Below are 27,589 nucleotides of genomic sequence, written 5' to 3' on the forward strand. Positions count from 1 at the left end.
TAGTGTTTTTTTTTTTTGGGTGTAAATACATACCAGCTTTGAAAAGCCATAGTTTTTCTTTCCTTATTGCTAATTAGAAACATCTTTTTATATACCATTTGATTGGTTTCCTATGTATTGGATTTTCAGATTTTAATTATATCAAGGAAATCATCTCTTATCATAAAAAGGAGAGAGAAGAAATGTATGTATTGCACTCACATGGTCTCACATTTAAGTAATTCGACAGTTGTTTTGGTTGGTTGTTAATCGACATTTTTGTTATTCCGATTGGTTGTTAATCAATATTTTTGTTGTTTTGGTAAGTTATTAATCGAAATTTCTGTTGTTCAAAACTACTGGTGTTGCCAACAGGTAACCATTTATCAACTCGTATCTTTCCTATTCTATATTTTAAAGTTTTGAATGATCAAAAGCTATATAAAATATTGATCGGAAAAAAGTTTTACTTGATTGAAAGTATTGGAAGATTAATATTTTAAAAAGTACGAAAGTTTTGTTTATTATAGGGTTTAAAAGTTTATTGGAATCGTCTGGTCTTGTTGAAAGACACTTTGAAAGTATTAGCTTGAAACGTTTGGTTTTAAGTTTTATTTGCTTGAAAGATCTTCAAAAGTATAGTTTGGCAATGATTTAATTTTTTATTTTCAAAAGTTTTGAAAAAAAAATGAATTTCAAAGTGTGATACGAAAACTGTTTTATTTTCATGAATGTTTGTTTCACCTTTGTTTTTTCAAAATGCTTTTAGATGAAGAATCAGTAATAATTTAAGAAGTGAAGTTTGATGTTTCGACGCAGGACGTCAAAGATGCTTATATTAAGATTTTGCATTAGTAGAAGTGTGTAAGTTGTAAAAGTTTCTAATAGTCATCACTCGACTTCACTTGTTTAGCACTAGCAGTAAACCAAATAACCGTAGAATTAGAATCAATAAGGCATGAACAAGATGAAGGCAATGGCAGCTTCGAGTAGTTCTGTTCAGATTTCCCCAGGGACTTGCTGTATCCCATTTCCCCACCAAATCAACACCTTCAACACACCGCGCCGGCGTCTCTGCTTTACGAACTCCAAAGGTCAGTTCATCTTCTTCTCTCTCGTCGAATTGACACCATTGCTTGATTTCACCACTTCCTTGGCCCTCGTATTTCCCGTCAATCAAACCGGAAAATCCATTGGAATGAACTCACAACCTTTTTTTCCAATTAATATTTCTTTCTCCTGTCTACGTTTCAGAATTTCATGTGTTAGATTTCTAAAATTTCTGCCTCTTTTCGTCTCGTAGGGCTGGGAATCGGATGGTACGGATGTGGAATATGTGTACGGTCACCTGGTTGTGTGGTCGTCGCCGCGATAGCGGGAGGGAGGGAGAGGGAGCAAGCATCTTCTGCGTGGGATGAGGAGCCTTACGAATTGCTTCCGAACGGGAAGATACAGTACCTAGATGAACAAGATGTAGTAACCTTTCTAGATCCGCCTAAGGAGCTTATACCATTAGACCTTGCTTCTTATAATCCTGCTGCGTATCTTTGGTAGTAATTTCTTTCAAAACTTTCCCAATTGGCTTCTGTTTGTTTTCATATCATCCATAAATTGATTACAATCACTATAAATTTGTAATGGTCAGTGGTTCTTCTGAAGTATAATTTTTGTATGATTGACAGGAAAAAGATTGAAGATATTCCTGAGGAACGACGTCATAGACTTTTGCAACTCCTAACCCCTAGGTTACACATATGAAGCATTGTAATGCCTGTAGAGTTGTTTGTGCTCTTTCTTCTTCCTCATTAATGCAATTTTTTCTTGATTGGAATATATATTTTTTCTAATTTGGTTGGGAACTATATCAGCAAGAACAGAATTCTAACTTTCAAGTTCTGTTAGGATTTTGGGGATTCTGAAACTAGCAATATAATTATAATGCAGGTGTATATCAAGGGCTTGGGGAATAGCTGGGACACGATATGAGGATCCAAAGTTATTAAAAAAAATGGCATCTAGTTTGTTGCAAAATGAAGATGGCATGGTTCTTGAATACTACTACTGCCTGAAGAGTGGAGGCAAGTAGTTCACTACATGCATAAAATTCCTAGGTTATTGTGTGGAAAGCTTAGAAATTGTGTGTCCTAATTTGTAAGATTCTTTCTCTGTATAAGGAAAATGATCTGATGAAGTACAACTGGACAAGAAAGAGTGAAATTTGTAAAGGGGTGGTGTTTTTTAGGAACTGATTTGATGTTCAAATATTCAAGGTTTTAGTTAATCTTTTTCCTCAAAATTATGATTATATCATGCAAGCCTGACAACTTTGATTTTTAATTTCTTGAATAGGACAAATACCTATTGGTTGGATTAATCGTTTCAAGAAGGTGAAACTTATCAAATCTTTGTCCTCCTTTTCTTCTTTCGAATGTACAGTACAATGGGATCTATCTATTTACATCTCCTTTTTTATTAGGCATTATTTTCTTGCAAGGATGGAAAGACATATGGGCGGATTATTGGTAAAGTCTATTGACCTTTGGAAACTATACGTTCTTCTCCTTTTATGACATTAGTAACTCAGTAAAACGACAGATTTCATGGCATTAAAACACGAATGAAGCCAGCTGATCCATTATCCATTATCCTGTTGACATTTTATAAGTTTATTTCATCCTCGTTTTCTTTGTTCGTAAACATTGGTTAGATAGGACTATTTTGACGTATCACTATATCGATAGGATGTGCATCTGTGTCCTTGAACATGCATGATGAGAAAGATCCAATTGTCACAACCTCATTCCTCTGTCTGTTTGATGTTGTTTTTAGAAAATGAAAACGAATTATTTGATGATCAAACCTTAACATGGATGGTGCCTATTACCTATGTTAGTTCTACTAAGCCACTAAAAATTTCCTTCTGTTTCAATGTTGCTAACATTTTACATTTCACAAATCAGGCATGTCCTTATTGGCTGGATTTGCAAATTCTGTTAGTCCATTGTACTTTGAGGTGAAACAACTTAAGGAAGTGATGTCAACCGAACATCCTTGTGATTTGGCATATGAATTTGGTGATGGGTTGTTCGATATTCATGAATACCCTGCAGGCTTTCCGGCTCCCGGTATGACACCAAAATCATTTTTCATGTCTTTATTCATATTGATGAAACCTCATAAAATGCATTGGTTATTCCATGATACGATTTCAACCCAATCTTATGTTATCTATGCAAGTTAATTGTAACCAGAATATTTTTCTTGAAAGAAATGATAACTGAAAAAACTGTTAGGTTTCCATGCCTCTATTTTTCTCAGGCTCACTATGAAGTTTCAAGGTCTTTGCAACATAAGCTCCATATGTATATGAAGTCTTTAGTGTGTTTCTAGTCATTAGTGTGTTTCTTCATCTTTTTCATCCTATCTTATTTTTTGTGTTGACATTTATGAGTTATTTTCCATCCAATTCCAATCTTTTCTCCGACAAGTGCACGCCTGAGATCAGGTGTTGTGTAACCTTTGAGAGCAACCGACTTTTTGCATTTTAGCACCAAGATTGCACCATTTTGCTTCTAAGGTAGTGGGTTACTCCACGGCACAACGATTTGCAATAAGTCCTATCACTATTTACCATTAGGGACCAAATTAGTGACTTGGGAGATGGTTTGCATCTTTGGAGTTACACTCATGAATTTGCGATTGTGAAGGATGTTCTTCATTTGAGGTTATAAATACCCTTGTTACGTACATTTCACAATTTGCGACATTTCATTTATCACGCGCCATGCTTCTCTTTGGTTTTCCAAATTTTTGATACTCTGTGTATTTATCGTTATTTATTACTATTATTATTATTTTTTCATCTTGCAGCCAAGCATCTATATCCTTTCAACGATCAGGTTGTAGTATATGTTCGATATCTCGGACCCGGAGTGTTAGTTGGCCAGGCATGGCAAGAAGGAAAAGCTCTGGAACAGGTGCCACGGAAATTATGTGCTGAAATATTGATGATCAAAGACTACAGTGAAAGTCCAGTCCAGAAGCAATAGCTGATGGATTTTATTCAACTCTTCCTTTTAAGAAAAGTAAAGATGCATTTTTGTAATTCATAGGTAAAAGATAATCCATTGACAACTCTGAAGTATTAGGTTTGTATGAAAAGTGTATTCAAGAACAAGCGGTGAAGGTGAAGGAGACCCTGACTGTAAATATAATTAACTAGGATAAAGACGCTGATCTGCCTGAAATATGGAGACCCTGACTGTAAATATAATTAACTTGGATAAAGACGCTGATCTGCCTGAAATATGGAGCTATAGTCAGGCTTCGAGTCAAAATTGCTTTAAGCAGAAATGAAAAAAATCACATGTAACATTAATTCACCTTCCATTTTCCTTTTGTTATGCTAAAAATAATAACTTTTTCAATAGAGAACAAAATAGTAATTGAGAAGGTCACTTGAATTTGAAATTGCCAGGGTTGCCCGGTTGGCTGATTTAGTTGGCTCAAGATTCATCCTCGAACTCTGGCAGTTCTGTAATTGTCGGATGCTTAGGACTTGTTTGGTAGGAAATCTGAAAATTGAAAATTGAAAACAAGGGATTCAATAAAGGTAAAGCTGTATTTCATGTTTTTTTGATAGCATATTCAGAAATTGAATTCTGATTTAAATACTTGTTTAAAAATGTATTTGATATTATATTTATAAATCATAAAATAGCTATAATTATCCACTAAATATTATTCGACAATAAATTGTTTTTAATTTATTATGTTTTATGTTAAAAAAGATTTATATAATTTATAATACATTACCTAATGCATAATTTAATTTAAATTATGCTTAGTGTTTTCCACAAGGCATAAACTAAAGGCAGGATATGTTTGTTTTTTAGGCTGCCGAGGATTTGTTGTTTTCTGCTCAACTAACATCGACTACCTTAGGTCTCTTTAAGTTCTCTATGTTCTGTTTCGGTAATTACATTTTCAATTCAAATATCACTCTAAAAACATACACAACATCGAGATTCTTTTTTCTGCCACTGACCACAATAAATATGATCATCTAATCATCTAATCATTATTAACCACGCTTTCTTCCCTTCGTGGATTCCCATGTTGATTCAACAGACAAAATATTTATAGGTAAAGTACTGAATTTGGGCTATATGCCTTGTATGTTGCGCACCAACTTGAATATACCCAAATGACTAAAGGCATATAGTTTGAATCTACTCAAAAACGATATATATATATATATATATATATATATTTTTTTTTTAAAAAAATCCTATAGTTCTAAAATTTCAATTTTGACTTCCGGCTTAATGTCAAGTTAGTCCTCACAGTTTCAAAACTTATCTTTTTCCATTCCTAGGATTTGAGTATAGCTTCAATTGGATCTATATATGGTTTGGTCAAATCTATTGTTTATTCTATTAAACAACCGACGTACCTAACTTGAGCATAGTTGAACTAAAGGGTCAAATATATCCACTTCACTCTTGTTGAACTGAAAAAAACGAGGCTACCATGTTTTATTTACATCCAATGAGTTGATGTGGCCTCGCTATATTAGATACAAAAAATGAGTAGGTGTTTGGATAGGTAAAAGATAATTTAAGGATGATTTATGAGGCTTAACTACTTATAAAGATTAAACTGAAACTTCTAAAATCAACAACCAAAACTAAATAGAAAAATTGAAACTTTTAAAACTATACAAACAACCATATGAGCCAATATTGTAATTTAAATATATACCTTTTTAATTTGTTCATATAATTTTTAGAAAGTTTTCTAAATTTTCATGGGTTCTAATAGTTTCATAATATTGTACTGAGGCTCCAAAATCCCTGTTGTAATTGGTATCCAATCATACCATAGGAGAGATCTCTAGCAAAGTAGAAACATAAATGAGTTTAAAGAAGCCACGAACTTTGTACTTCAGCATTGATTTCTGATGAGTCATTATCAAAACAGTAAAATAGAATAACTTTAACATGAAGTGTTTTACCCTTCTCTTTTCAAGTGGAGTTAACTCTAGAAGTTTCTGACTCGCATGCTGAGGTCATAATGTCATTGAATTTTAAATCATTCTCCAGGAAAATAGTAGCAGAACAGTTTATACTATTTTATCAATTACCAGCTGAATTCTTAGGTTGACCAAGTCAAATGTTGAAAATCAGGTGGGCAGGACGAAATTAATTCATATACTCAGAGTGTTTTATGAATGAAGGGATTATTATAAACATTCTTTGACATTAATCTCTTTTAGGAGTTTTCTCATGGGTGGTTGGTTGCTGCTTCAGTTTCTTTTATGTCTCTAACCAGATGAATAGAAATTTCTTAAGTTTGAAGACTGATTTCTTTACTTTTACATGCACAGACAAAAGGTAGTTGATCAGAACTTGTATCCTACGGTGGGTGAGAGATTTTGCACTGTTTATTTTTCGCAAGTGAGGTTTGGTTTGAAATGGCAGCCTTTTTATTTCCCAGATTGTTAAGTTTGGTGAAGAAAAAGTGAAAGAAGTGACATTGAAGAAACCAGACAACAATTTTTTAACTCAAATCAGCAGGGAAAAAAAAAAGTTAGACAATATATAAGCTCAAGTGGTAGTTGAACCTGTTATTCCATTGTCAATGGACGAGATGGAAGCCACTGGGAAGCTTGTTGCAGCTAGACAGCTCTTGAAAACTGGCCTTGAAAGGTCAAGAGATGTTGCATTTAAATTGGCCAATGCTGGACCAAGATTGAGAGACAAGGCTCAAAGGCTCGCAAATTTGGAAGCCAAGCTCGTTCAGATTCAGAAATGTAATTCTTTTGCTGTTGGCGATCAGATAGATCATGCCATTGGGCTTGCAACTGCGCTTCTTAATGTTTTCAACACTGTTTCTGAACTTCAGAACTCACTCATGGCCGATTCTTGTTCTCAACTCTCCAATTACCTCTCCATCATGAAACGATTTGAAGAAGCACTTGAATTTCTTGCTGATAATTGCTACCTTACAATTCAATGGTTGGATGGAATTGTTCGGTTTATTGAAGACAACGCAATTGTCAATGATCAACGTCTTCTCAATGTCAAAAACTCATTGGCAATTCTTCGTGAGTTGCAGACAGTTGAGAACAATGCTCGTATTAATGGAGGGCCTCTTGATTTTGCATTGAACAAGCTTGAATTTGAGTTCAAGAGGTTATTGAGAGACCATAGCGTCTCTCTTCATCTTGCTTCACCTGAAAACCAAGGCTTCATTGGTTTCTCACTATTGCAAGAATCTGTAGTTCAAGAATTACAGTCAATTCTTACTAGACTGAAAGCCAACGATCGAACTGAAAACTGCATATTGATATACGTCGAAGTTCGAAGTTCGAATGCTGAACTGAGTTTAAGAAATCTTGGTTTGGATTATCTTGAAACGTCAGTCGATGACTTGAGCAACATGCAGAGCATTGAAGATCATATCAACAGATGGAGCAAGCATCTTGAGCTTGCTGTGAAGCATTTATATGAGCCTGAATGTAAACTCTGCAATGATATATTTGAGAAGATCGAATCCGAAGTTGGGACCAGATGTTTCGCTAAGATTGCATCACAATCTGGATTTATCTCTCTCCTTCAATTTGGGAGGAAAGTCACCCAAACAAAGAAGGATCCCATCAAGCTCTTAAACCTATTAGACATTTTCTTGGTTCTAGACAACCTAAGGATAGACGTTAACAAGTTGTTTGGTGGGAAAGCTTGCACAGAGATTCAAGCCATAACAAGGGATCTCGTAAAACGAGTTGTAAACGGCATATGCGAGGTTTTCTCGGAACTTCCAGTCCAAATTGAGTTGCAAAGACAGAGTACTCCTCCAGTAGATGGTGGCATTCCAAGCTTGGTAAGCTTTGTCACTGATTACTGCAACAAGCTACTTGGGAACCATTACAAACCAATCCTAAACCAGATTTTAATCATCCATCAAAGCTGGGAGCAAGAGACATGTCAAGAGAATCTTCTAGAGAACCAGATTTATCTAATCATAAAAGAACTTGCCTTAAATCTAGATACATGGGCAAAAGCATACCAAGATATGTCAAAGTCCTACTATTTCATGATGAACAATCACTGCCATTTTAGCAATCTAAAAGGTTCAAAACTAGGCGAAATGATGGGAGATGAATGGTTAAACGCACACAACCAATACAAGGAATATTACGCAGCACTTTACCTTAAAGAAAGCTGGGGAGAGCTTCTCAGCCTTCTAAATCAAAAGGGTGAGCTTCCATTTGAAGGCGAGAAATGGGAAGATAATGATCTGTTGAAGAAAAGGGTAAAAAAGTTCTCTCAGGCATTTGAACAAACATGTAAAAGGCAATCGAAATGGGTAATTTCAGATGAGGGGTTGAGAGAGAGAATTTGCATGCTTTTAGTGCAGGCGATTGTGCCAGTTTATTTAAGAAATTTTGAGGCTTTGATCGAACAAGATCAAGGCGCAGCAAAGTATTTGAAATATACTGCAGAGAGTATGGGGAGTATGATCAGCTCTTTGTTTCGCCCAAAGTCGAGTATGCAAATAAGCAGTGGTCAGACCCATACTCGCTTCATTACCAAAATTAAGAGCCTTGTTACTAATCAGTTTCGTGCGTCTGTCACTGCTATATGACTTTATATCTTTTAGTCTCATTAAATATTTAAATGCATGTAAATGACATAAATTACTGTTAAATTAAAGTAATTTACTTGCAAATCTAACTTGCATGCATACCTCATCGGTAATTGTACTTGGTGGATATTTAAATTCTCATATCCCACTTGTTGTACTTAAAATATAGTAAAAACCTGAAATTTCAATTTACTCGATTGATTAGAGCACATATCATCAACAAGAGGTCGAAAGTTCGAATCCTCCATTCTCACTTGTTGTTTAACTTAAAAAATGATCATTCTACCGGTTGCTAATTGAAAAATAATTGTTTGTATTTCCATGGGTGTACTAGAATTTGGTATTTTGAACTATTCTAAATAAGGACTTGAATTTTTTATAGTTGGAGCAATAGTTATTTGGTTGAAATGTGCTTGGACAACCTCTTATGTAATATTCCGTTAGAATTATCTACTTACAAAAGCTTGAAGTTTGATGCATTAACTCATTTCATTGTGATGACTTGACTATTGGAATTGAATTGAGTCTTTCAAGCATTATATTTAATATTATACATTATAAAACAATACGAACAATGTACTAACCTTTCATGACCTTTTCGAAGAATGTAAGCGAGCTTATCTTTTTGTTATAAGTTCGTGGTGACGGTGGTTAGCTAAAGTAGTTGCTACAAAAAATACTTTAAGACCCATTTGATATGCAAATTGTTTTATATTTTCTTAATCTATTGCGTTCAACGAATATCCGTTTATTTTATTTTAGTAGTAAAAAATTTGAAAACAAACATTTGAGATATTAATTACTACGCGAATTCATTAAAAAAAGTTATTGTAAATTATAATTGGTATTGAGTTACCACTTAAGAAATACGCATACAATTTGACTTGATAGCCCTATTTATTTACCCTTTCATGCATAGCCAAAGCCAAGCTTCACTTTGCGGACGACATGTCGTCCCCCAATGGGTTGTGATAATTATAACATAGGTCGGAGCCCAATTTAACGGCAGCCGACGCGTCGTTAGTACAATACAACCTTCCCTCCCACTTCACCGCAGCCAATCTTGAAGAAATTCCGACAAACTCCCGACGACTACGGCTATCATCGCTCTGTTATTTTACCACTCTGCTCTCTATTAAGGTGGTGTTGTTTCTTTCGTTTCTGAATTATCTTTAACATCCGATGCAGATTACAGAAACATGGCTTTGCTTGCTTCGAATTTGTTCCAACCGATTGAATTCTTTTCGCTTTTGGACGACTTGGGCGTTTTGTTTCTTATCTGTACCAATAATGTGCTATATGAGCTTGATCGGAAGTTGTAGCCATGACTCCTGAATACTAATGTTGTTTTCACTTTTCTTCGAGCTAATTAGGTTATATGGTTATTTTCTGTGTTTGTTCTTGTTCTGTGCTTCCGCACTTCTTGTAATTAGGGAAAAACTTCATTCTGAAGTCTAATATTTTTGCATAGCATTGCACGCACCTTGACCATTATCACAGTACAATTGTTTCACAGTAGTGAAATTTGGTGCTGCTTCCAGTCAAATTTCAGGATACGCTTGAATGGAAGCTAAAGTCTCAGATGATCTTCAGATTATTGGTACAGTTTTAGAGGACCAAGATTACTTGGAGAAGATAACCACGTTACAGGGTTACCTCGATGAGGTGAAAGTTCTGCCTATGAAATTTTTATCTTGAAATGAAACCATACTTGTTCCTGCATTTGCCTCATGGTTATGGAATAGCTGTTCTCAATCAATTTATCATACCTTGCTTACTTATTACTTAACGGCTTATTAGTTAGACAATATCCTATCAATATGATTTTTAGTATTTTGTAATTTCTTAGTGCAACCAAAAGATTTTTTTTTTTCTTTTGATATCCGCAAGTGTTAGAGCCAGTTTACGCACACCTCGACTAATCTCACGGGACAACCTGCCTGACCCTACAATATTTGGGTGTCGAGAAAACTCGCAGGAAATTAATTCCTAGGTAGATGGCCACCATGAATTGAACCCAGGACCTCTTAGCCATTTATTGAGACTATATCTCCTTTCTTACAAATGCAACCAAAAGATTGCATGTTGTTTCTCTAGTGCAATGGTGATTTAGAACTCCCAGAACCATGAACAAGAACTAAGGAAAATGTACCATCAAGTTTTAGCAGTTGTGGCATCCGGTTAGGATTGTTCTTTGATCAGGGAAAGATAGTTTGTCAGATAGTATTCTCTCCATCATTTGTAAGGAGAAGGTTAGGGTGTAGTTTGTTGGGTTGTTTGCCTCAAAAAAATAATAATAATAATAACAACAGTAATAAATAATATATTGGTATCTCTGATGGTATAAGAAAGTTAAGATGGTATCAGTCTTTTACAGTATGTCAAAATGAGTAGAGTCAGTGGCTTGATGGTCTATCAGTTTCCTTTTTGTGTTGTATTGTTTGCGGGTCATTTTATTTTAATGCAAATTGGTGAAATACTGGTTGATGTTGTCGTATAGCCTGGTTTATGATTCTAGCAACTGACTCGACAAGTATGAAGAAATGAAAAAGAATGAGTAAAGAATCACATCCTTACCATTGTATTTGAAACTTGTGAGTTGTGTAGCCTTTTACATGTCTTCTCCTTCACTTTTTATCATAAAGATATTGTCTGGATTTTGAATATGTATATCTTTAAAATAAGATAGCTCGTACACTTTTATAATAGGTAGAATAGCTTGAATCTATTATTTGGTGCTCCAAATGACCAAGCACCGATTCTCGCTAGTGTTTAAAGGAGTGCACTATATATAAACTCTCTAATCCTAGAGACACCTCTGTAATATGAAATGTGATCTTTCTGCCCGTGGATATAGACACAACACTGTTAATGAACTACAGTCGACTCTCTATTGTTTATGTTTTATGTTTATCTTTGATTATTGATTTCATAACAATTATCATTATGAAAAATGATGGAGGCAAAACAAAGTTCAGTTTAAATTCAACTGTATGATGAAATGAACTCTAGTTTCCAAGATTCTTGATCTGTATAGTAATAATGCTTCGTAAATCATTGCTTTGATGTCTGAGTTTAACCTTAGGCTTGGTGGTTTATATTCCATTCAGGTGAAGAAGATTGTGAGCGAAAGCTGTTCCCAAGAGGTTTTAGAAGTGGCGTTGAGCTCCATCTCCTCCCTAATTACCGTCCTCTCCTCCATGTCATCGTCTACCAAACTCCATTCTTCACTTTGATTTTGGAATATCTTCAACCCACCTTCTTCTTCCCTTCTATTTCCTATCAAATGCTTGTAGATGGGGTGACCTTCAAAACATGTATAATGTGAATATTTACTGGTGTAAATAATAAGACATGTTGTATTCTTGTTTGTTTCTCTTTGCTCATCTGTGTTCTGTTAATAGCAGAGAAAAGCTTACGAGCATAAAGATGTAGAATTTTCGGAAATTCAGATGGATTTTGTAATATTTTTCTGTCTATGTAAATTCGTTGAGATAAATTGTAAATTTGATCTCTATGATTCGAAGAAAGTTTGAATTTAGTCCTTATGATTTTATGATTAGAATTTAATCCAAATAGTTTGATAAAATCTTTATAGGGATTATTTAGAAAAATTTTATCAAATCATATTTATGAAGTCTTATCAAACCATAAAAACTATATTTTAAGAAACTAAATTCTAAATATCTTCAAATTCTATAGACGTTTAATTTTGTAATTTAACCAATCCATTAATTTATGAAATATAAGAATAAGTTGATTTGGGTTAAACTGTACCAAATATGAAATATATTTCAATTACTCTCCTGGCTTTTTTAATTAATCTTTTTGGGGGTTGAAGTGGTGTATGGGACGACACGAAGAACTACGCGATATCATTTACATCATAAAGAATGAAAAACATGTATGACACTGTTTACAATATCCTTGATATAAATTGACGGTCACAATTAAGGTGTAAATTTTGGTTTTGCAAATAAAATATTCTAAAAAATAAATAAATAAAAATGGAGAGATTAACTGTGATGGTGCCTGGGGTGTGGTTTTAAAGGGGAAAAAACTCTTGTGAAAAAGGAAACGAAAATGAAACTACAAAATAACTTGTCTACTAAAGAAAAAGATATTTTATTCATTGAATTCTTTTAGAAAAAGCAAACAATTAACAATTGGTTCTATGGTGTAGTGGTTAGCACTCTGGACTTTGAATCCAGCGACCTGGGTTCGACTCCCGGTAGGACCTTTTGGTTTTTTTAAGTGATTTAATTCTTTCAAAACAAATACTTCGACGGAGCATTTGGGCTTTGATGCACAAAAAGAGGAAGCCCACTGGGACAATGTGGGCTAAGCTTTGGGGAGTCCCATTAGCCGAAACACTGTTCCATCGCTGTTAAACCACGCACATATAACCAGAGAAATAGCCTTTTTCAAACCTTCATTTTGGAAAATAGCAAAACGAATTTGAATTTAATTAATTAATAATTATTAGATTATACCCTATCTACAATTAATTTATTCTAAAAATACATATTTTTTTAAATCATAACAATTTAGATTTTATTGGTATTTTAAAATATATTTTATTTAAAGAAAATAAGATTTTTTATTCAACCTTCTAACAAATTAAAATATGATTATGAAGGAAATCGTACATGAGGATTCCCATGAGCAATAGAAGGATCTTTCCAAATTTCAATCATATATAAACATACACAATTACAGTCAGAAATGGAAATAATAGGCTATGTGCAAAATAGAAATTACAACATGTTTTACTATACGATCAATGGAAGAAATCAACAAACCTTTAAAGATTCATCTTCAAGATCCCTCAATCACGAACGCTCGATCACAGCAACACGGTAACACACGAACACTCGTACACTACGACTGCTACACAGCACGATCACAGCAAACTCAAACACCACGAACGACCTCCACAGAACCTCGACTGTGTCGAGTTGAGTATGACACTACCAAAAAGGTTACCTTGGTATTCTCGGTGTGAAAATCCAGAGTGTGGGCTCTGTGTGGACTTGGTTAGAGGATGAGGTCGGAGAAGAACGATTGTGTAAATGATTAAGCAAGTGGGAGATGAAATAGTCTATGGTATAGATCGATGCTTAATCGTTTAACGAAAGTTATGCGATCGTCTAGCAAAAGCTATGCGATCGTTTAGCTCAACGGCTAGCTGAGTGTCTATCGTGTAGAAACTCTCCACGATCATCTAGTCTCTCCAAGCTGTCATTTAGTAAATCTGATTTACTTGACAATTTGTTCATGAGAACTTTTCAAGATTGGAAATCTCAAAATTAACATTATTACTAAAAATTAGGAAAACATTGTTCCTTTTATCTCACAGTTACAATGAAACTACCGATAACCTCCCACTTAATTGGTTATTAAAGAAAAAGAGATAATTATCCAATTATTATTATTATTATAAATATAAATGATAACCAATTTATCATACTATATTTATAACATATAGTTTTATATTTCATCTCATGAAACATACAAACCATACCTCTTTTTATATTTCATGGTTCTTAACGTAAATCTCATTTACATCAATCCTCCACTAGATGTATCTCATACACCATACCGATCATATCATATATAATCGAAATACCTCTTGTTAATTTGAATATTTCAAATGAACACCAAGAATTGATCTGCAACTTGAATCCATTGAGCTACCAAGGAGACCTTATTGACCTATAGCTTGAAACTCCAACAGTATGTGAATAACTGACTAAACTCTTTAGTCACGAGATCCATCATCCGTTAACTGTCAGGCATTCCACTAAAGACCGACAGCTGAACTCTTCTTACTACAGATATATTATGTGTCCATCTTAACCAATCAACGGTGCAACAACCTTTCACAGATCGTTCGCAAGTACAGCTCGGTCAATAATCGTTATGCCCTTGTAGTTACATCTAACTCCTTAAGTAGCACTGATCCTTCTAATGAACATAAGTCATAGTGTCACACCCCGCCCCATACCACCCTCTGAGCCTGGGAAAGGGCGTGGCTGCAGCAGTTATCAACCCTTCTGTTGACACTTACTGCCTAAAAACTCTTGCGGAAATAACTCTGATACCAATGAACAAATTCAACTTACAACTCATTAAGTAGGCCTATTTTATTACAACAATGTAACGTTTATACAACTCAAAGACTTAACAACAAAGTTTACAACAACCATAAAACCCTCCGGAAATGTAACTGTGGCACGTGGCAGACCTTGACCTTAGCAGCACCCTGGAACTCCTCGCCTTTCGCTACCTGGGGGGGGGTGTAAAACATAAAACATGAAAAACATGATCTATAAAGCCCAGTGAGTGGTGCCTTTAGATAAACAAATAACTTTGTCAATAGAAATATACTTTTGGAAAAGCAATACATAGTCAACAAGAACATTGCCACAAGTTCATTATTATTTTCTAGCCAAACTGCTGGACAATCCTCCGCTCGACCGCTGGTTAAAACAATCAATCCCCAGCTTGATCGTTGGTTATCACATAATGAAAACATCCCCAGTACTTTCACACGTATATTAAGACAACAACAATTCATGTGGAGACTTTCCCTGTATCCTATTATCTCGCCAATGTGCACATCGACTATTTTTCCGCTAGCTATGCTTAGGTAACTTAACTATATTTCCCGCCGATCGTCACCTACTATCATTTCCCGCCGACCGAAGCCGACTATATTTTCTTGCTAAGTACCATTTTCAAGCATGCTAACTATGTATCCCAGGTACAATTTCAGTTTCCAAAACAAACATACAAGCAATATCTCAATAAGCATAGTAATCAGATAAACATATATCCCTGATCATGCCAATTTAACATTATCCCCTATATATATTTACCTATATATATATAAATTATATCAACAATACAATACACAATAACCACTCACCTTGATCGTTTAAGAACCTCTCTCTTTAGAAGTTCCTTGGTCACCTCGGGCTCCCTTTTGAACCCTATGATCCAAATTCAACTTAAAGCTCAGATTACTTATAGTTCTAGGCTTTATCTCGAAATACTTCCTTCTACAAATATTCTCTAAAATGTCTTAGAAAGCTTACCTCAAAATATTAGCTCCTAACTTCTCGTGGTTTGGCCGGAAACATAAAAAAATCAAGACTGGCTCAGCTTACCTGACAGCTCGGCCCTTCTGTCTTTTCCTCATTCTTCAGCCCGATTCTTTAGAGCTTATTCTCCGGCAGCCCCACCATGAAATCTAGACTCTCATAGCTTTCATATGGATTTAGAATCACTCTGAACGCACGAGTAAATTGGGAGAACTTCTCGTCCCGAGTTGATGCTGTTTTCCAAACTTCACTATCCAATGCATCCTTTTTGAAGCTTTATGATCAACGCATGGATTTTGCTCTCGACGCAATATTTACTCAACTTTCCCATTCTTTTAAATGTATTTTGAGTTGTGATCTAAAAAATGAAGTCTTTGGCCCTATTTATAGGTGTTCAAACCTTCTCCAAATTCGACACCTCCTACTTGGCTGCATGTCTAAGTGTCTTTTCTTCACATCATCAACGCATTCTTACATCAGCACAAGCCAAAGTGTCTTCTTCTCCTTTCACCAACGCATAGCCCTCATCCTTTACATATCTTCTTATGCCTCCACCTAATTTGCTTAAGGTTTAAGAATTCCTCCTAACAAGCCACATGTCCGGATGATGTCCTCCATATGAGCTCATCCTTCATATGGGTCCACTTTTGGATGTTCAACGCATAGTCTACTACTCAACGCCTAGCAACCCAACTTAGCCATCGCAAAGGCCAACCATCACCAACACATAGGATGGTCGCTCATCCTCGACGCATGGCACCCTCCAACCCTTGTGCCATCCCAATGCCTCATCCTCGGCTACCATTCTTCAACCGCCTGCCACCCTTCAACGCATCCTTCCATTTTCTTTCCTTCACCAACACATCCAACGAATCCAATGCATCCAACGTATCCATCATCCAACGCATCCATCTAGTCTAATGCGTTGGTCTAACCTCCAAGGCATGCATCACTCCCACTTCAAATTCTCCCTTGGCCCAAATAATCTCTCCAAGATCTTATGGCCAATGCATGGCAATGTCTAGTCCAACACTTAGTCAATTGTTCATCAATTTAAGCTTAACTCAAAACTACTCAAGGAAAATCTATTCAACATTCCACACCTAGAAATTTTCTTCACTTCAACATAGGATTTAACTTTTACTTAGTTAATTTCCTTAACCACCTGCTTAAGTAGGAATAATGGAAATCCGGGTTTCACACATAGTTCTACTATGACTAAGTCCTCTCTTCTAAAGAGAAGTTGTGACCACTATGTTCAAGCCCCGGAAACAGCCCTTAAGGGAGCAATCTATCTACATACCCCTGCTTCGAAGAAGAAGTGAATTCCATCTTGTGTAACTGAGTTCCCAGCTCCCAAATCAGACAAGTTCCCAAAAAGGTAGGCATGTTGAGTTGGCAATCTGGCCATCTCACCAATACTAATCAAAAGACCGCTCTCAAAGGCAGGAGTTCCCAAAACACTCAGAATTGAGGTCATGTCACCTATGGTCGTTTAGGTGAGATGTAAGTCTCTAGTATCAGCGGTGTTATATATATAGTATAATCATCTCGTGGTCCGGTCTTATACAAACTCTTTGTATAGGATACCCCTACTCACATGTCGCCACATGAATGGTCAGGATTTACCATCTGTAGTAGTTTACAACAATTGCAAACCACTACAAAGTGGGTCGTATCCGTAGTGTCATCAGGATCAGGAATCCCTCCTCAATCCTTATACTACAGACCTATTTAGGTTATCACTCAAGGCATGATCCACTTGTATATCTTATATACATGCTTAAGTTTACATAAGATAACCATGGAACTTTTGGATATGAGTAAATGCCATAATGAAATAACGCTTATATAATTCATAAACAATGTGTGTATAATTACAAACAACGAGACTCCAAGAGAATTAGGACACCAATCCCAACAGATTCAACCTCCTAAAAACTAAAATGTGATCTAAACATTTAAAATAAATGGTTAACCTACCCTTACAATGACTCGATAGGAATCACTTTGGAAAGAAAAGACTTTACGACTTGAAGTCTTAATTGATTGTCGATTAAGTCGAGCCTTTCATCTAGCGCTAGTGGATTTGATCGATTAAGTCAGGCCTTCAAAGTAGACTTTTCATTGATTGAGAACAAAAAATAAAACCAGTAAAAAAAAGATAAAAACTGAAAAAGATGTTTTTTAAGCACCAGAAACTCCAATAAATCGAAAGTGATGATAATGGTTATTTTTATCCCACCTACCATTGAACAAAACTCTTAATTTTTGAACCATAACAAGAAAGCGGATGAAGAAAGCTAGGGCTACATGTTGTATTCTAATATTTTATGTTTGAAACAAAAGGATAATAAATATAATGTTCAAAATAATTTAAAATCTATAAATCTTGATTAAGATTAATAGGAAGTAAAATAAAAATAACAAATATCAGTTAGGATAATTAATATAATATGATTATTTTAAATTTCAAAACAATATTTGAAAATTAGTTTATGTACAAGATTCGAAAATTAAACACAACTATTAAATCTGATTCAAAAATTCAAAACAATTATTAAAATCGCAAGATTTATGGCAAATTATCTGCTTGAAATGATGATCTTAGTTGATGTTGAAAGTCTGCGGGATATATAGTTGAGCGAGTAATTACAGTCTCATTAATCTATGACGAATTAATTTACTGCAATTAAAAGGGACCATGAAAGCATTTTAGGATTTCAGAAATTGGACTCACATAAGGTTCATGCGTTTTGCTATAATTCAAAAGGATTCCGCCTTTTGCTATTTCTTCAAATGATAGTGTAATCAATGTTATATTCCTTATTATTCCATTGTATTTTGTTTGTGGGTTTGTAGGGTTGAGGGATACCACTTCAAAGGCTATTTGGCTAGCCCATTAGGCCCAAAGATGACCTCGAAATTAATAAAACTAACAAGAGAAATAACATTTTTCAAACCTTCATTTTGGAAAATAGTAAGATATATTTAGGTTAGGAAAAATAGCAAAAACGAATTTGGATTTAATTAATTAATAACGTTTGTTCTTTTTCAGTAGAGTTTTAAAATGGCTACCGCGACACTTAGTTTACTAGGCCGATAAATTAACGGGCGAGAACTATGCTAGGTGGAAAACACGATTAACGCTATTTTAATCATCGATGACCTACGTTTTTTCCTGATGGAGGAGTATCATCCCATTCCACCTTCTAATGCTCCTTGAAATGTTCAGGAAGCTTATGAGCGCTGGACAAGGGCAAACGGGAAGGTCTGAGCGTATATCTTGGAAACCTTAACGAAGTCTTGGCCAAAAAGCATGAGCCCATGCTCACTGCCTGTGAGATCATGGAGTTTCTAAGGGAATGTTCGGACAATCGTCTGTACAACTCAAACCTGATGCTCTTAAGTACATCTTCAATGCTCGTATGCAATAAGGGGTATCTGTTCGAGAACATATTCTCAATATGATGATCCACTTCAATGTGGCGGAGATGAACGGGTTAAGCATCGACGAGGCTAGCCAGGTTAGCATTATTCTGAAATATTTACCCGAAAGTTTCCTGCACTTCCGTAGCAATGTTGTTTTGAACAAGATTGATTACAACCTGACTGCCCTGCTCAACGAGCTGCAGACTTTCCAATCCTTGTTGAAAAGCAAGAAGAATAAGGGTAAAACAAATGTTACTTCATCTTCCAAAAAGTTTCACAAAGGTTCGACCTCTGGAACTAAGTTTGTACCTTCATCCTTCGACACCAAAAAGTGGAAGAAGAAGATGGGTGGAAAGGGGAAGGCTGCTGCTAACCCAGGAGTCGCTGCACCAAGGGGTAGACAACCTGTCAGGGTTGACAAAGGAAAGTATTTGCATTGCAACCAAGATGGACACTAGAAGAGGAATTGTCCCAGATATTTGGCAAAAGAGAATAAGGCGAAGCAAGATAAATATGATTTGCTTGTCTTGGAAACTTGTTTAGTGGAGAATGATGATTCTGCCTGGATTATTAACTATGGGGTTACTAACCATATTTGTTCTTCATTTCAGGGAATTAGTTCCTGACGACAACTTGATGCTGGTGAGCGACAATGCGAATTGGAACCGGACACGTCGTCTGGGAGGTCTCTGGTTGACTTTACAGAACAAATTTCTCATTTTAAATAATGTATATGTTGTTCTTGATTTAAAAAGGAACTTAGTTTCTGTAAAGTGTTTATTAGAACATTATTATCAAATTAACTTTTTTTTCAATAAATTGTTTATTACAAAGAATGGTGTTGATATATGTTCTGCAAAACTGGAAAATAATTTGTATGTGCTAGGGCCGTTAGCAACAAATACCCTCCATAACATAGAGATGTTTAAAACTATTGTAACTCAACATAAGAGACTTAGAATTTCTCCTAAAGAAAATACCCAACTTTAGCACCTAAGACCATGACACATCAATCTTAATAGGATTGAGAGGTTGGTGAAGAATGGACTTCTAAGCGAGTTATAAGAAAATTCTTTACCAGTGTGTGAGTCATGCCTTGAAGGCAAGATGACTAAAAGGCCTTTTACTAGAAAAGGTCATAGGGCCAAAAAACCTCTAAAGCTAGTGCATTCAGACCTTTGTGGTCCGATGAATGTAAAAGTTAGGGGAGGTTATGAATATTTCATCACTTTTACTGATGATTATTCAAGATATGGGTACGTTTATTTAATGCAACATAAGTCTGAATCTTTTGAAAACTTCAAAGAATTCAAGGCTGAAGTTGAAAATGCATTAAATATAACGATTAAAACATTTCAATCTGATCGAGGTGGAGAGTTTATGGATTTAACATTCTATAACTATTTGATAGAACATAAATTGTATCCCAACTCTCAGCACCTGGTACTCCTCAGCAAAATGGTGTATCAGAAAGGAGAAATTGAACCTGTTGGACATGGTTCGGTTTTATGATGAGTTACGTTTCCTTACCTGACTCGTTTTGGGGTTATGCAGTGGAGACTACAGTGTACATCTTGAACTGTATTCCTTCCAAGAGTGTTTTTAGAACACCTTTGGATTTATGGAATGGTCATAAAGCTAGTTTATGTTATTTCAGAATCTGGGGTTTTCCAACACATATGTTTGAGGCTAATCCTAAGAAATTGAAACCATGTTCAAGGTTGTGCCTATTTGTAGGCTACCCAAAAGGAACGAGAGGTGGTTATTTATTTGATCCTAAAGAAAAAAAAAGTATTTGTATCAACAAATGCCATTTTCTTGATGAAGACCACAAGAGGGTGTTGGGGTTGATGCCCTAAATCTCGTAGGGTTCTGTAGTTTGTAAACACATGAATGAACAAACTTTTGTGATGTAATAATATGATATATTTTATTTGTATTACCCACAAACCAATAAACTAAGATTCCTGGTTATCGTTGTAACTTAAGCATGTATTGGAGACACACAAGTGGATCATGCCTTAAGTGATAAACTAAATGGTATGTAGTATATGGATAAAGGAGGGAAACCTTATCCTGGTGACACTATGGATACAACTCGCTTTGTAGATGTTACAAGTGTTGTAAAGTGCTACAGATGATCTGATCCTGATCATTCATGTGGAGACATACGAGCGGGAGTATCATATACAAAGGAGTTTGTATAAGACCGGACCACAAAATATTTAGTCTCGTTATATAATGTCGTTCATGACAGAGACGTTCATTTCACTAAGATGACCATAGGTAACATGACTTTAATTATGAGTGAGTTGGGAACTCCTACCTATGAGGGTGGTCCTTTGATTTGCAAGGGTGCAATTAGCCAGGTCGCCGACTCAAACCTACCACTTTGGGGATTCGTCTTATTGGGGAGCTGGGAACTCAGCTACACAAGACGGAAGTCACTCCTTCCTCAAAGTAGGGGTAAGTAGATAGATTGCTCCCTTAAGTGTTGATTCTAGGGCTTGAACAATATGGCGCCACACCTTCACATGGCCTGAGAAGTGTTCACTCATAGTAAGAATGTGATGTATTATTCATTAGAGGAATCAATGGTACCTAAGGAGTTAGATGTAACTACAGGGGCAAAATGGTAAATTGGCCTAGCTGTACGTACGAGCGATTCGTGAAGGGTCATCATACCGTTGATTGATTTATATCCAATGGACACAAAAATATATCTGTAGTGCGAATAGTGTAGCTGTCGGTCTTTAATAGAGTGCCCGACAGTTAACGGATGGTGGATATCGTGATTAAAGAGTTTAGTCAGTTATTCACGTACCGTTGGAGCTTCAAGCTACAGGTCCATAAGGTCCCATTGGTAGCGCAATGGATTCAAGTTGAGAATCATTTTTTGGGATAGTTTGAAATGTTTAAATTAACAACAGGGAATTTGATTATATATGATATAATTAAATCAATTCAATCACATGTGATATAATTGATTTGATGTATTAGATACATTAATTAGAGGATTTAATATAAATATGATTTATATTAAATAAAGGATAAAAGAACTATGGTTTAAATATTACATATGATGTGATATTAAAACTATAGATTGTAAATATAATATGATAAATTAGTTATTATATATATTTATAATAAAAATAATTAATAGATAATTGTTTTAGTTGGTTATAATTCTCTCCATTAACCGTGCAAGTGGGAAGTTTCTTTCAGTTTTAATAACTAAAGAATAAAAGTGAAAAAGGTTTTCATTTTTCATAATCGCAAGATTGATCAAAAATCATTTCGATCGAGTAAAAGAAGAGCTATACGATAACCCTTTGAGAGAGTGAACGATGAGCGAGTTTACTAGACGATCGAGTACCCAGTGTCTATATGATAGACATAAGCCTTGTGTCTATATGGTAGACATAAGCCTTTGAAGATCGAGTACCCAATGTCTATATGGTAGACATAAGCCTTTCTCCCACTTACTGGATCGTGTTACTCGATTGTATATTTCCTCATTCCCTTTACCAAATCCACACAAAGCCCACATCTCCTGGATTCTCATACCAAGAATACCAAGGCAATTGAGTGGTAGTGTCGAGTGTTGTTGTTCGAGGGTCGAGGATCGAGTATTACTCGATTGGGTTTGAGTATCAGATAGTTCTTGGAATTCATTGGTTGTTCATTGTGTTCGTGCTCGTGATCGAGTTTGTTGGGACGCTTGACTAGTGTAGATCGAAGGAATACTTGAAGAAGAGTTATTCAAAGGTATGATACTCGATTCCTTTTTGTTTTAATTGAAAAACATGTTGTAATTTACTCGATGATGCATAACTGTGGTTATATGTTAGTAAATGCTTTATTCTTTCACAATGGGTTTGGAACGATTTTGCTTCCACTCAATGGTTCTCTTGAATAAGAGTTTTTTCAATTGGTATCAGAGCCAGGTTGTTCTGATATTCCAAATCCATTGATGTATTTAATTTCATTTACATTCTTGGTGGGTTTTAAGCATGTCTACATTATGTTTAAGTGTTAAATGTATTTGTGGATGTGAATTAATGGAGTTTATGGGATGATTGCCTCTGTTTCCTACTTTCTTTTACATTTCAAAGTAAATTTGTAAGGGCCCCTATGTTTTTGGGCATATTAACTTGCTATCGAGTCTGATTCAAAGTGTTTGAGTATGTAAGAGTCGCTCGAGATGAAGCTTCAAGGCATAGAGATGCAGTTTACTTCAATGATGAAGAAGACCAAGAGTTGGTCAGATCGTGTAGCCCAGGCTAAACGATCATTTAGATTTGACTAAAAGATCGAGTAGAAAAGTTCTAACTCGTTCGTATAGCATTTACTAAACGATCGTATGGTTGGTGCTAAACGAACGAGTAAAATGTTTACTCGATCGATTTCGTTGGTTACTCGATCATGTAAACGATGGGGGTAAACGATCGATGGCTATGGGATACTCATTGCATGGTAGGCCTGTGCACTAAATGATCAAATAGGCTAGCATGCTTCATCGCATAGTCACTAGCTACTTGATCACTCGGTAAGTGTTACTCGACGCCTGCTACTCAATAGTCTAGACGATCATGCTTCATCACATAGTTGTCGTGTACTCAATCGTTTAGGTAGGTGTTATACTCGGTGCACTGAACGATCGAATGGCCTTCATGCTTCATCGCACAGTAAAAGGCACTCGATCCATGCTACACGATCGTGGCTACTCAACCAACGTTACTCGATGATCATAAGGAAAAGCTACACGATCAGGGAGCGAGGCTTCGCCCGAGTGGTTCAATACTCAGTTCGTCTATTTGAACCGGTTTACTCGATGATTTATGTAATAGATAGATTTAATTTCCGATTTTTTAGGCTAATCATCCTGGTCTATTGATTTTGATGACTGTACATGAGATGTATGTCTAAATTACATATAGTATGTCATATAGTTTTAAATCCCACCATAGGTTATGCATTTATTCATGCATCATCTTTATATTATAAGAGTTATATTATAGTGGCTTGCATGATCACATTACTTTAAAGCATGTTCATGCATCATATAATATAAAAGTTATAATATATGCATGCATTAAGCATATTCATGCATCATCTTTATATTATAAGTGTTATAGTATAAAAGTGTATGGAAGCATGTATGTTTGGTTCATTAAAATTTATATAAAAGTTATATATAGTAATGAATGAATATTGCATGAAGCATGACACATAGGTTGATTTATAAGAGTTATAAATACCCAGTCTAGCTTAGTAATGTGGATGGTTTTAGTTGTGTCCTTTTATATGAGTTATAATGGAAAGTATAACTAAAATCAATAAGAAAGACATGCATGCAAACTTAGGCTTGAATCATGTTTTAAAAGAGTTTTAAATTTTGATTGAGATACATCTAAGATCACGGTTCTAATGAGATTAGAAACCTGAGTTTAATATTTTAAACAGTTTAATAGAATTAAATTGACTAATAAAAAGATTAAATATGTACCAAATCTATTTATAAGGGACCTTTTGTCTAAGGCGAGTTCTGTCTAGGTTGGGGTATTTGAGCTGACGAAAACAGAACACCCCTACCTGGGAACCTACCTGGAAAGGTGAATTAGATAGATTTGATGCATGCATGCAAATTTGATGATAGTTTGTTAAAGAATTTAATGGGACTTGATTTAAACTTGTTTAATTATCAAAAGCAAGAGTTGTTTTCGAGCATCCTGGTCGGGTCCCTTAAGGGCTGATTCTGGGTCTTGAACAATGTGGCACCACATACTCTCTTGGCCTGAGAGGGGTTTAGTCATAGTAGGACTATGATCTATTGTTTATTAGAGGAATCGGTGGTACTTAAGGAGTTAAATGAAACTACATGGGCAAAATGGTAATTTGGCCTAGTGTACTTACGAGCTATTTGTGAAGGGTTATCGTACTGTTGATTGATTATATCCAATGGACACTGAAATATATCTGTAGTGCGAAGAATGCAACTATGAGTCTTTAGTGAAGTGTCTGACAGTTAATGGATGGTGAATAATGTAATTAAAGAGTTTAATTAATTATTCATGTACCGTTGGAGCTTCAAGCCACAGGTTCACGAGGTTCCCTTGATAGCTCAAAATGATTTAGTTGATAATCAAATTTTGGATTAATTTGAATTGTTCAAATTAATAGAGATATTTAATTATATATGATATAATTAAATTATTTCAATTATATGTAATATAATTGTCATAATGTATTTGATACATTATAGCTTAATGGGAGGAAATAAATATTTGAATGAGATTCAAATATATTTTCTATAAATGTGATTTATAGTTGTTAAATTTAATATAAATGATATTTATATTAAATACCATAAAATAGAGAAAAAAAAACTACCGTTTATATTGTATGTGATACAATATTAAAACTATGAGTTATATGTTATATTTGATATAACATATAATTTAATATAAATATAATATGATAATATTTATCATATCTATTTATATTATATTATTATTAGTTGAATAATAAGGAAGGGAGTTACAACTCCCTTCCCCCATCTTTTCTATCCACCCACTTTAGTGGGGTGGTTATTTATTGTTGGGCAATAGGAGAATAAAAGAAAAATAGTTTTTCTTTCTCCTCGATTGGATGATTTTCGATTGAACGATTGAGAGAAAAATAACAGAAGTGTTCTATAACTTTTGAGTTCTTGTGTGATACTTCTCAATCTTCTTCCTCCACCTTAAGGCTTTTCCCTTCTAAACCAAAATAGTCAGAGCCCACTACTCTTAGGTTTTCACCCTGACAATATAGAGGACTCTATTGTGGTTGTGTTTGAGTTTTGGTTCGAGACAATCTTGAAGAAGGCCTTCAATAAGTTGCTGATTTTGTTTGAGGGAGGATTCGTGAAGAAAAAAGTCTTCAAATATGAATTTTTTAAACTCTTTTTCTTATATAGTATGTTGTAATTTAATTTAAATGTATATCTATTTGTATGTTTACTGTAAATTTAGTATTCAATAATTAATAGAATTTGGTCAATCCGCTTCTGCTCAAGTTTTTCTTCACTCGAGTTTCTTCACAGGCGTTGTGCTGTCACTCATGTAATGTCTTGCACCACTGCATAGACAAAGGGTGTAATACACCTAAAGTCGAGGGCCTATGAAAATCGAAAACAAAATTTTCAACACAAATTAGTTACCATCGTCCCTGGCAATGACGCCAAAAACTTGTTGCACTTCTGAATGATGCGATGATATAACAGCCTTATGTTGTGCTTTAAATCCTAAATGCGATGAATAATTTATTTTGAACGCAATGTTTTCCTATTTGGACTCAAGTACAAATCTAAACAGGGTGGTCTCGGTGAGCTTCAAGGTCGAACTCAGGCACATACGACTAACGTGCGATGAAATGGTTGTTTCATTTTAACGTAATAGTTTGCTTTCAAATATGCAATAAAATATTGTTTCTTAGCTAATGAATTACTTACAAATATGGTGGAGTGTATGATGGAGAGTGTGTGAATGGTGATGTGATGAAGGATAATGAATGTGTGATGACAAGTACAAACATTAGATGAAGCAGTGTGTGTTGAAAATGGAGAAAATATCAATAACAAGACAAGGTTTGAGAAAGATTTACTAACATTCTCTTAAGTAGTACATAAATCATGTGTTCATGCTATAAACTCATAAAATAATGAACTTCATCTCCCGGTGTCTTGAGTCACAATGTTCTATCTTTAGGATGCATGCGATGAGTTTTGATTGCAATAGGTTATCTTTATTTATAAAGCCACTTATATCATTGTTTAATGAGTTCCACGGTCACATTCTCTCTCATACAATTGATTGTTTTCTACCTAGATCAATCTCTCGATTTGATCTTAGCTACTCACTATGTATATATTAAACAAGATGAACGGCTACTTATGCACAACTTCGTAAAAATGTTAGCTTATCTTCCTCAACCCATTAAGAATTTAGTCGTACATGCTTATGAAAAGAAATATGGATGGATAAAATATGGAAGACATTGTATTCATATTAAGATTAAGGAGTTTTTCAATCTCTACAACTTAATACAAAATAAAAATGTCAAGAAAATCAAGGCACAGATCACAATATCTTGTTTCCTTTGGCTCTAATGGCGTTGCTTCAGTATGGTTGCATGGTGGTGATGATTTCTCTTCTCCTTTTTCAGAGAAAAAGACTGAGCTCTCACTCAGAATTCTGAAAAAAAAAGCTCGAAGGAGTGGTAACAATGACAGGTTTCAGGTGAGGAATGGATAGGGTTTCAGCTAATTTTTTAGTAGGGTTATTTTGATACTTAGGTAAATTTTCAATGAACAATTTATAAGCGTAAAAAAGAAGGTTCTTTGCCTCTCTCTAATGATGCACACCTTGCATTTAATTCCA

The 27,589-nt window shown here is 35.1% G+C and overlaps 2 protein-coding genes, 1 long non-coding RNA gene and 1 other non-coding gene across 4 annotated transcripts; all 4 read left to right on the forward strand.

Annotated features, from left to right (window-relative positions):
- The first annotated feature begins 824 nt into the window (after nt 1–824).
- LOC120087001 lies at nt 825–4,368 on the forward strand. The gene is made up of 8 exons (XM_039043843.1): nt 825–1,073; nt 1,283–1,529; nt 1,662–1,724; nt 1,924–2,057; nt 2,329–2,366; nt 2,456–2,501; nt 2,940–3,104; nt 3,850–4,368. Exons 1-8 carry the CDS (start codon nt 938–940, stop codon nt 4,026–4,028), a joined length of 1,008 nt encoding a protein of 335 aa, XP_038899771.1. The 5' UTR covers nt 825–937; the 3' UTR covers nt 4,029–4,368.
- A 1,562-nt stretch (nt 4,369–5,930) lies between these two features.
- LOC120087000 (exocyst complex component EXO70B1-like) lies at nt 5,931–8,628 on the forward strand. Its single transcript, XM_039043842.1, has one exon. It carries the CDS (start codon nt 6,622–6,624, stop codon nt 8,626–8,628), a length of 2,007 nt encoding a protein of 668 aa, XP_038899770.1. The 5' UTR covers nt 5,931–6,621.
- A 955-nt stretch (nt 8,629–9,583) lies between these two features.
- LOC120085104 lies at nt 9,584–12,134 on the forward strand. The gene is made up of 2 exons (XR_005483812.1): nt 9,584–10,293; nt 11,739–12,134. It is a non-coding gene; the product is annotated as an uncharacterized LOC120085104 (long non-coding RNA).
- Nucleotides 12,135–12,796: 662 nt separating this feature from the next.
- Nucleotides 12,797–12,868, forward strand: TRNAQ-UUG. The gene has a single exon. It is a non-coding gene; the product is annotated as a tRNA-Gln (tRNA).
- Nucleotides 12,869–27,589: the final 14,721 nt, after the last annotated feature.

Source organism: Benincasa hispida, chromosome 9 (assembly GCF_009727055.1).
Source record: "Benincasa hispida cultivar B227 chromosome 9, ASM972705v1, whole genome shotgun sequence".
Lineage (NCBI taxonomy): Eukaryota > Viridiplantae > Streptophyta > Magnoliopsida > Cucurbitales > Cucurbitaceae > Benincasa > Benincasa hispida.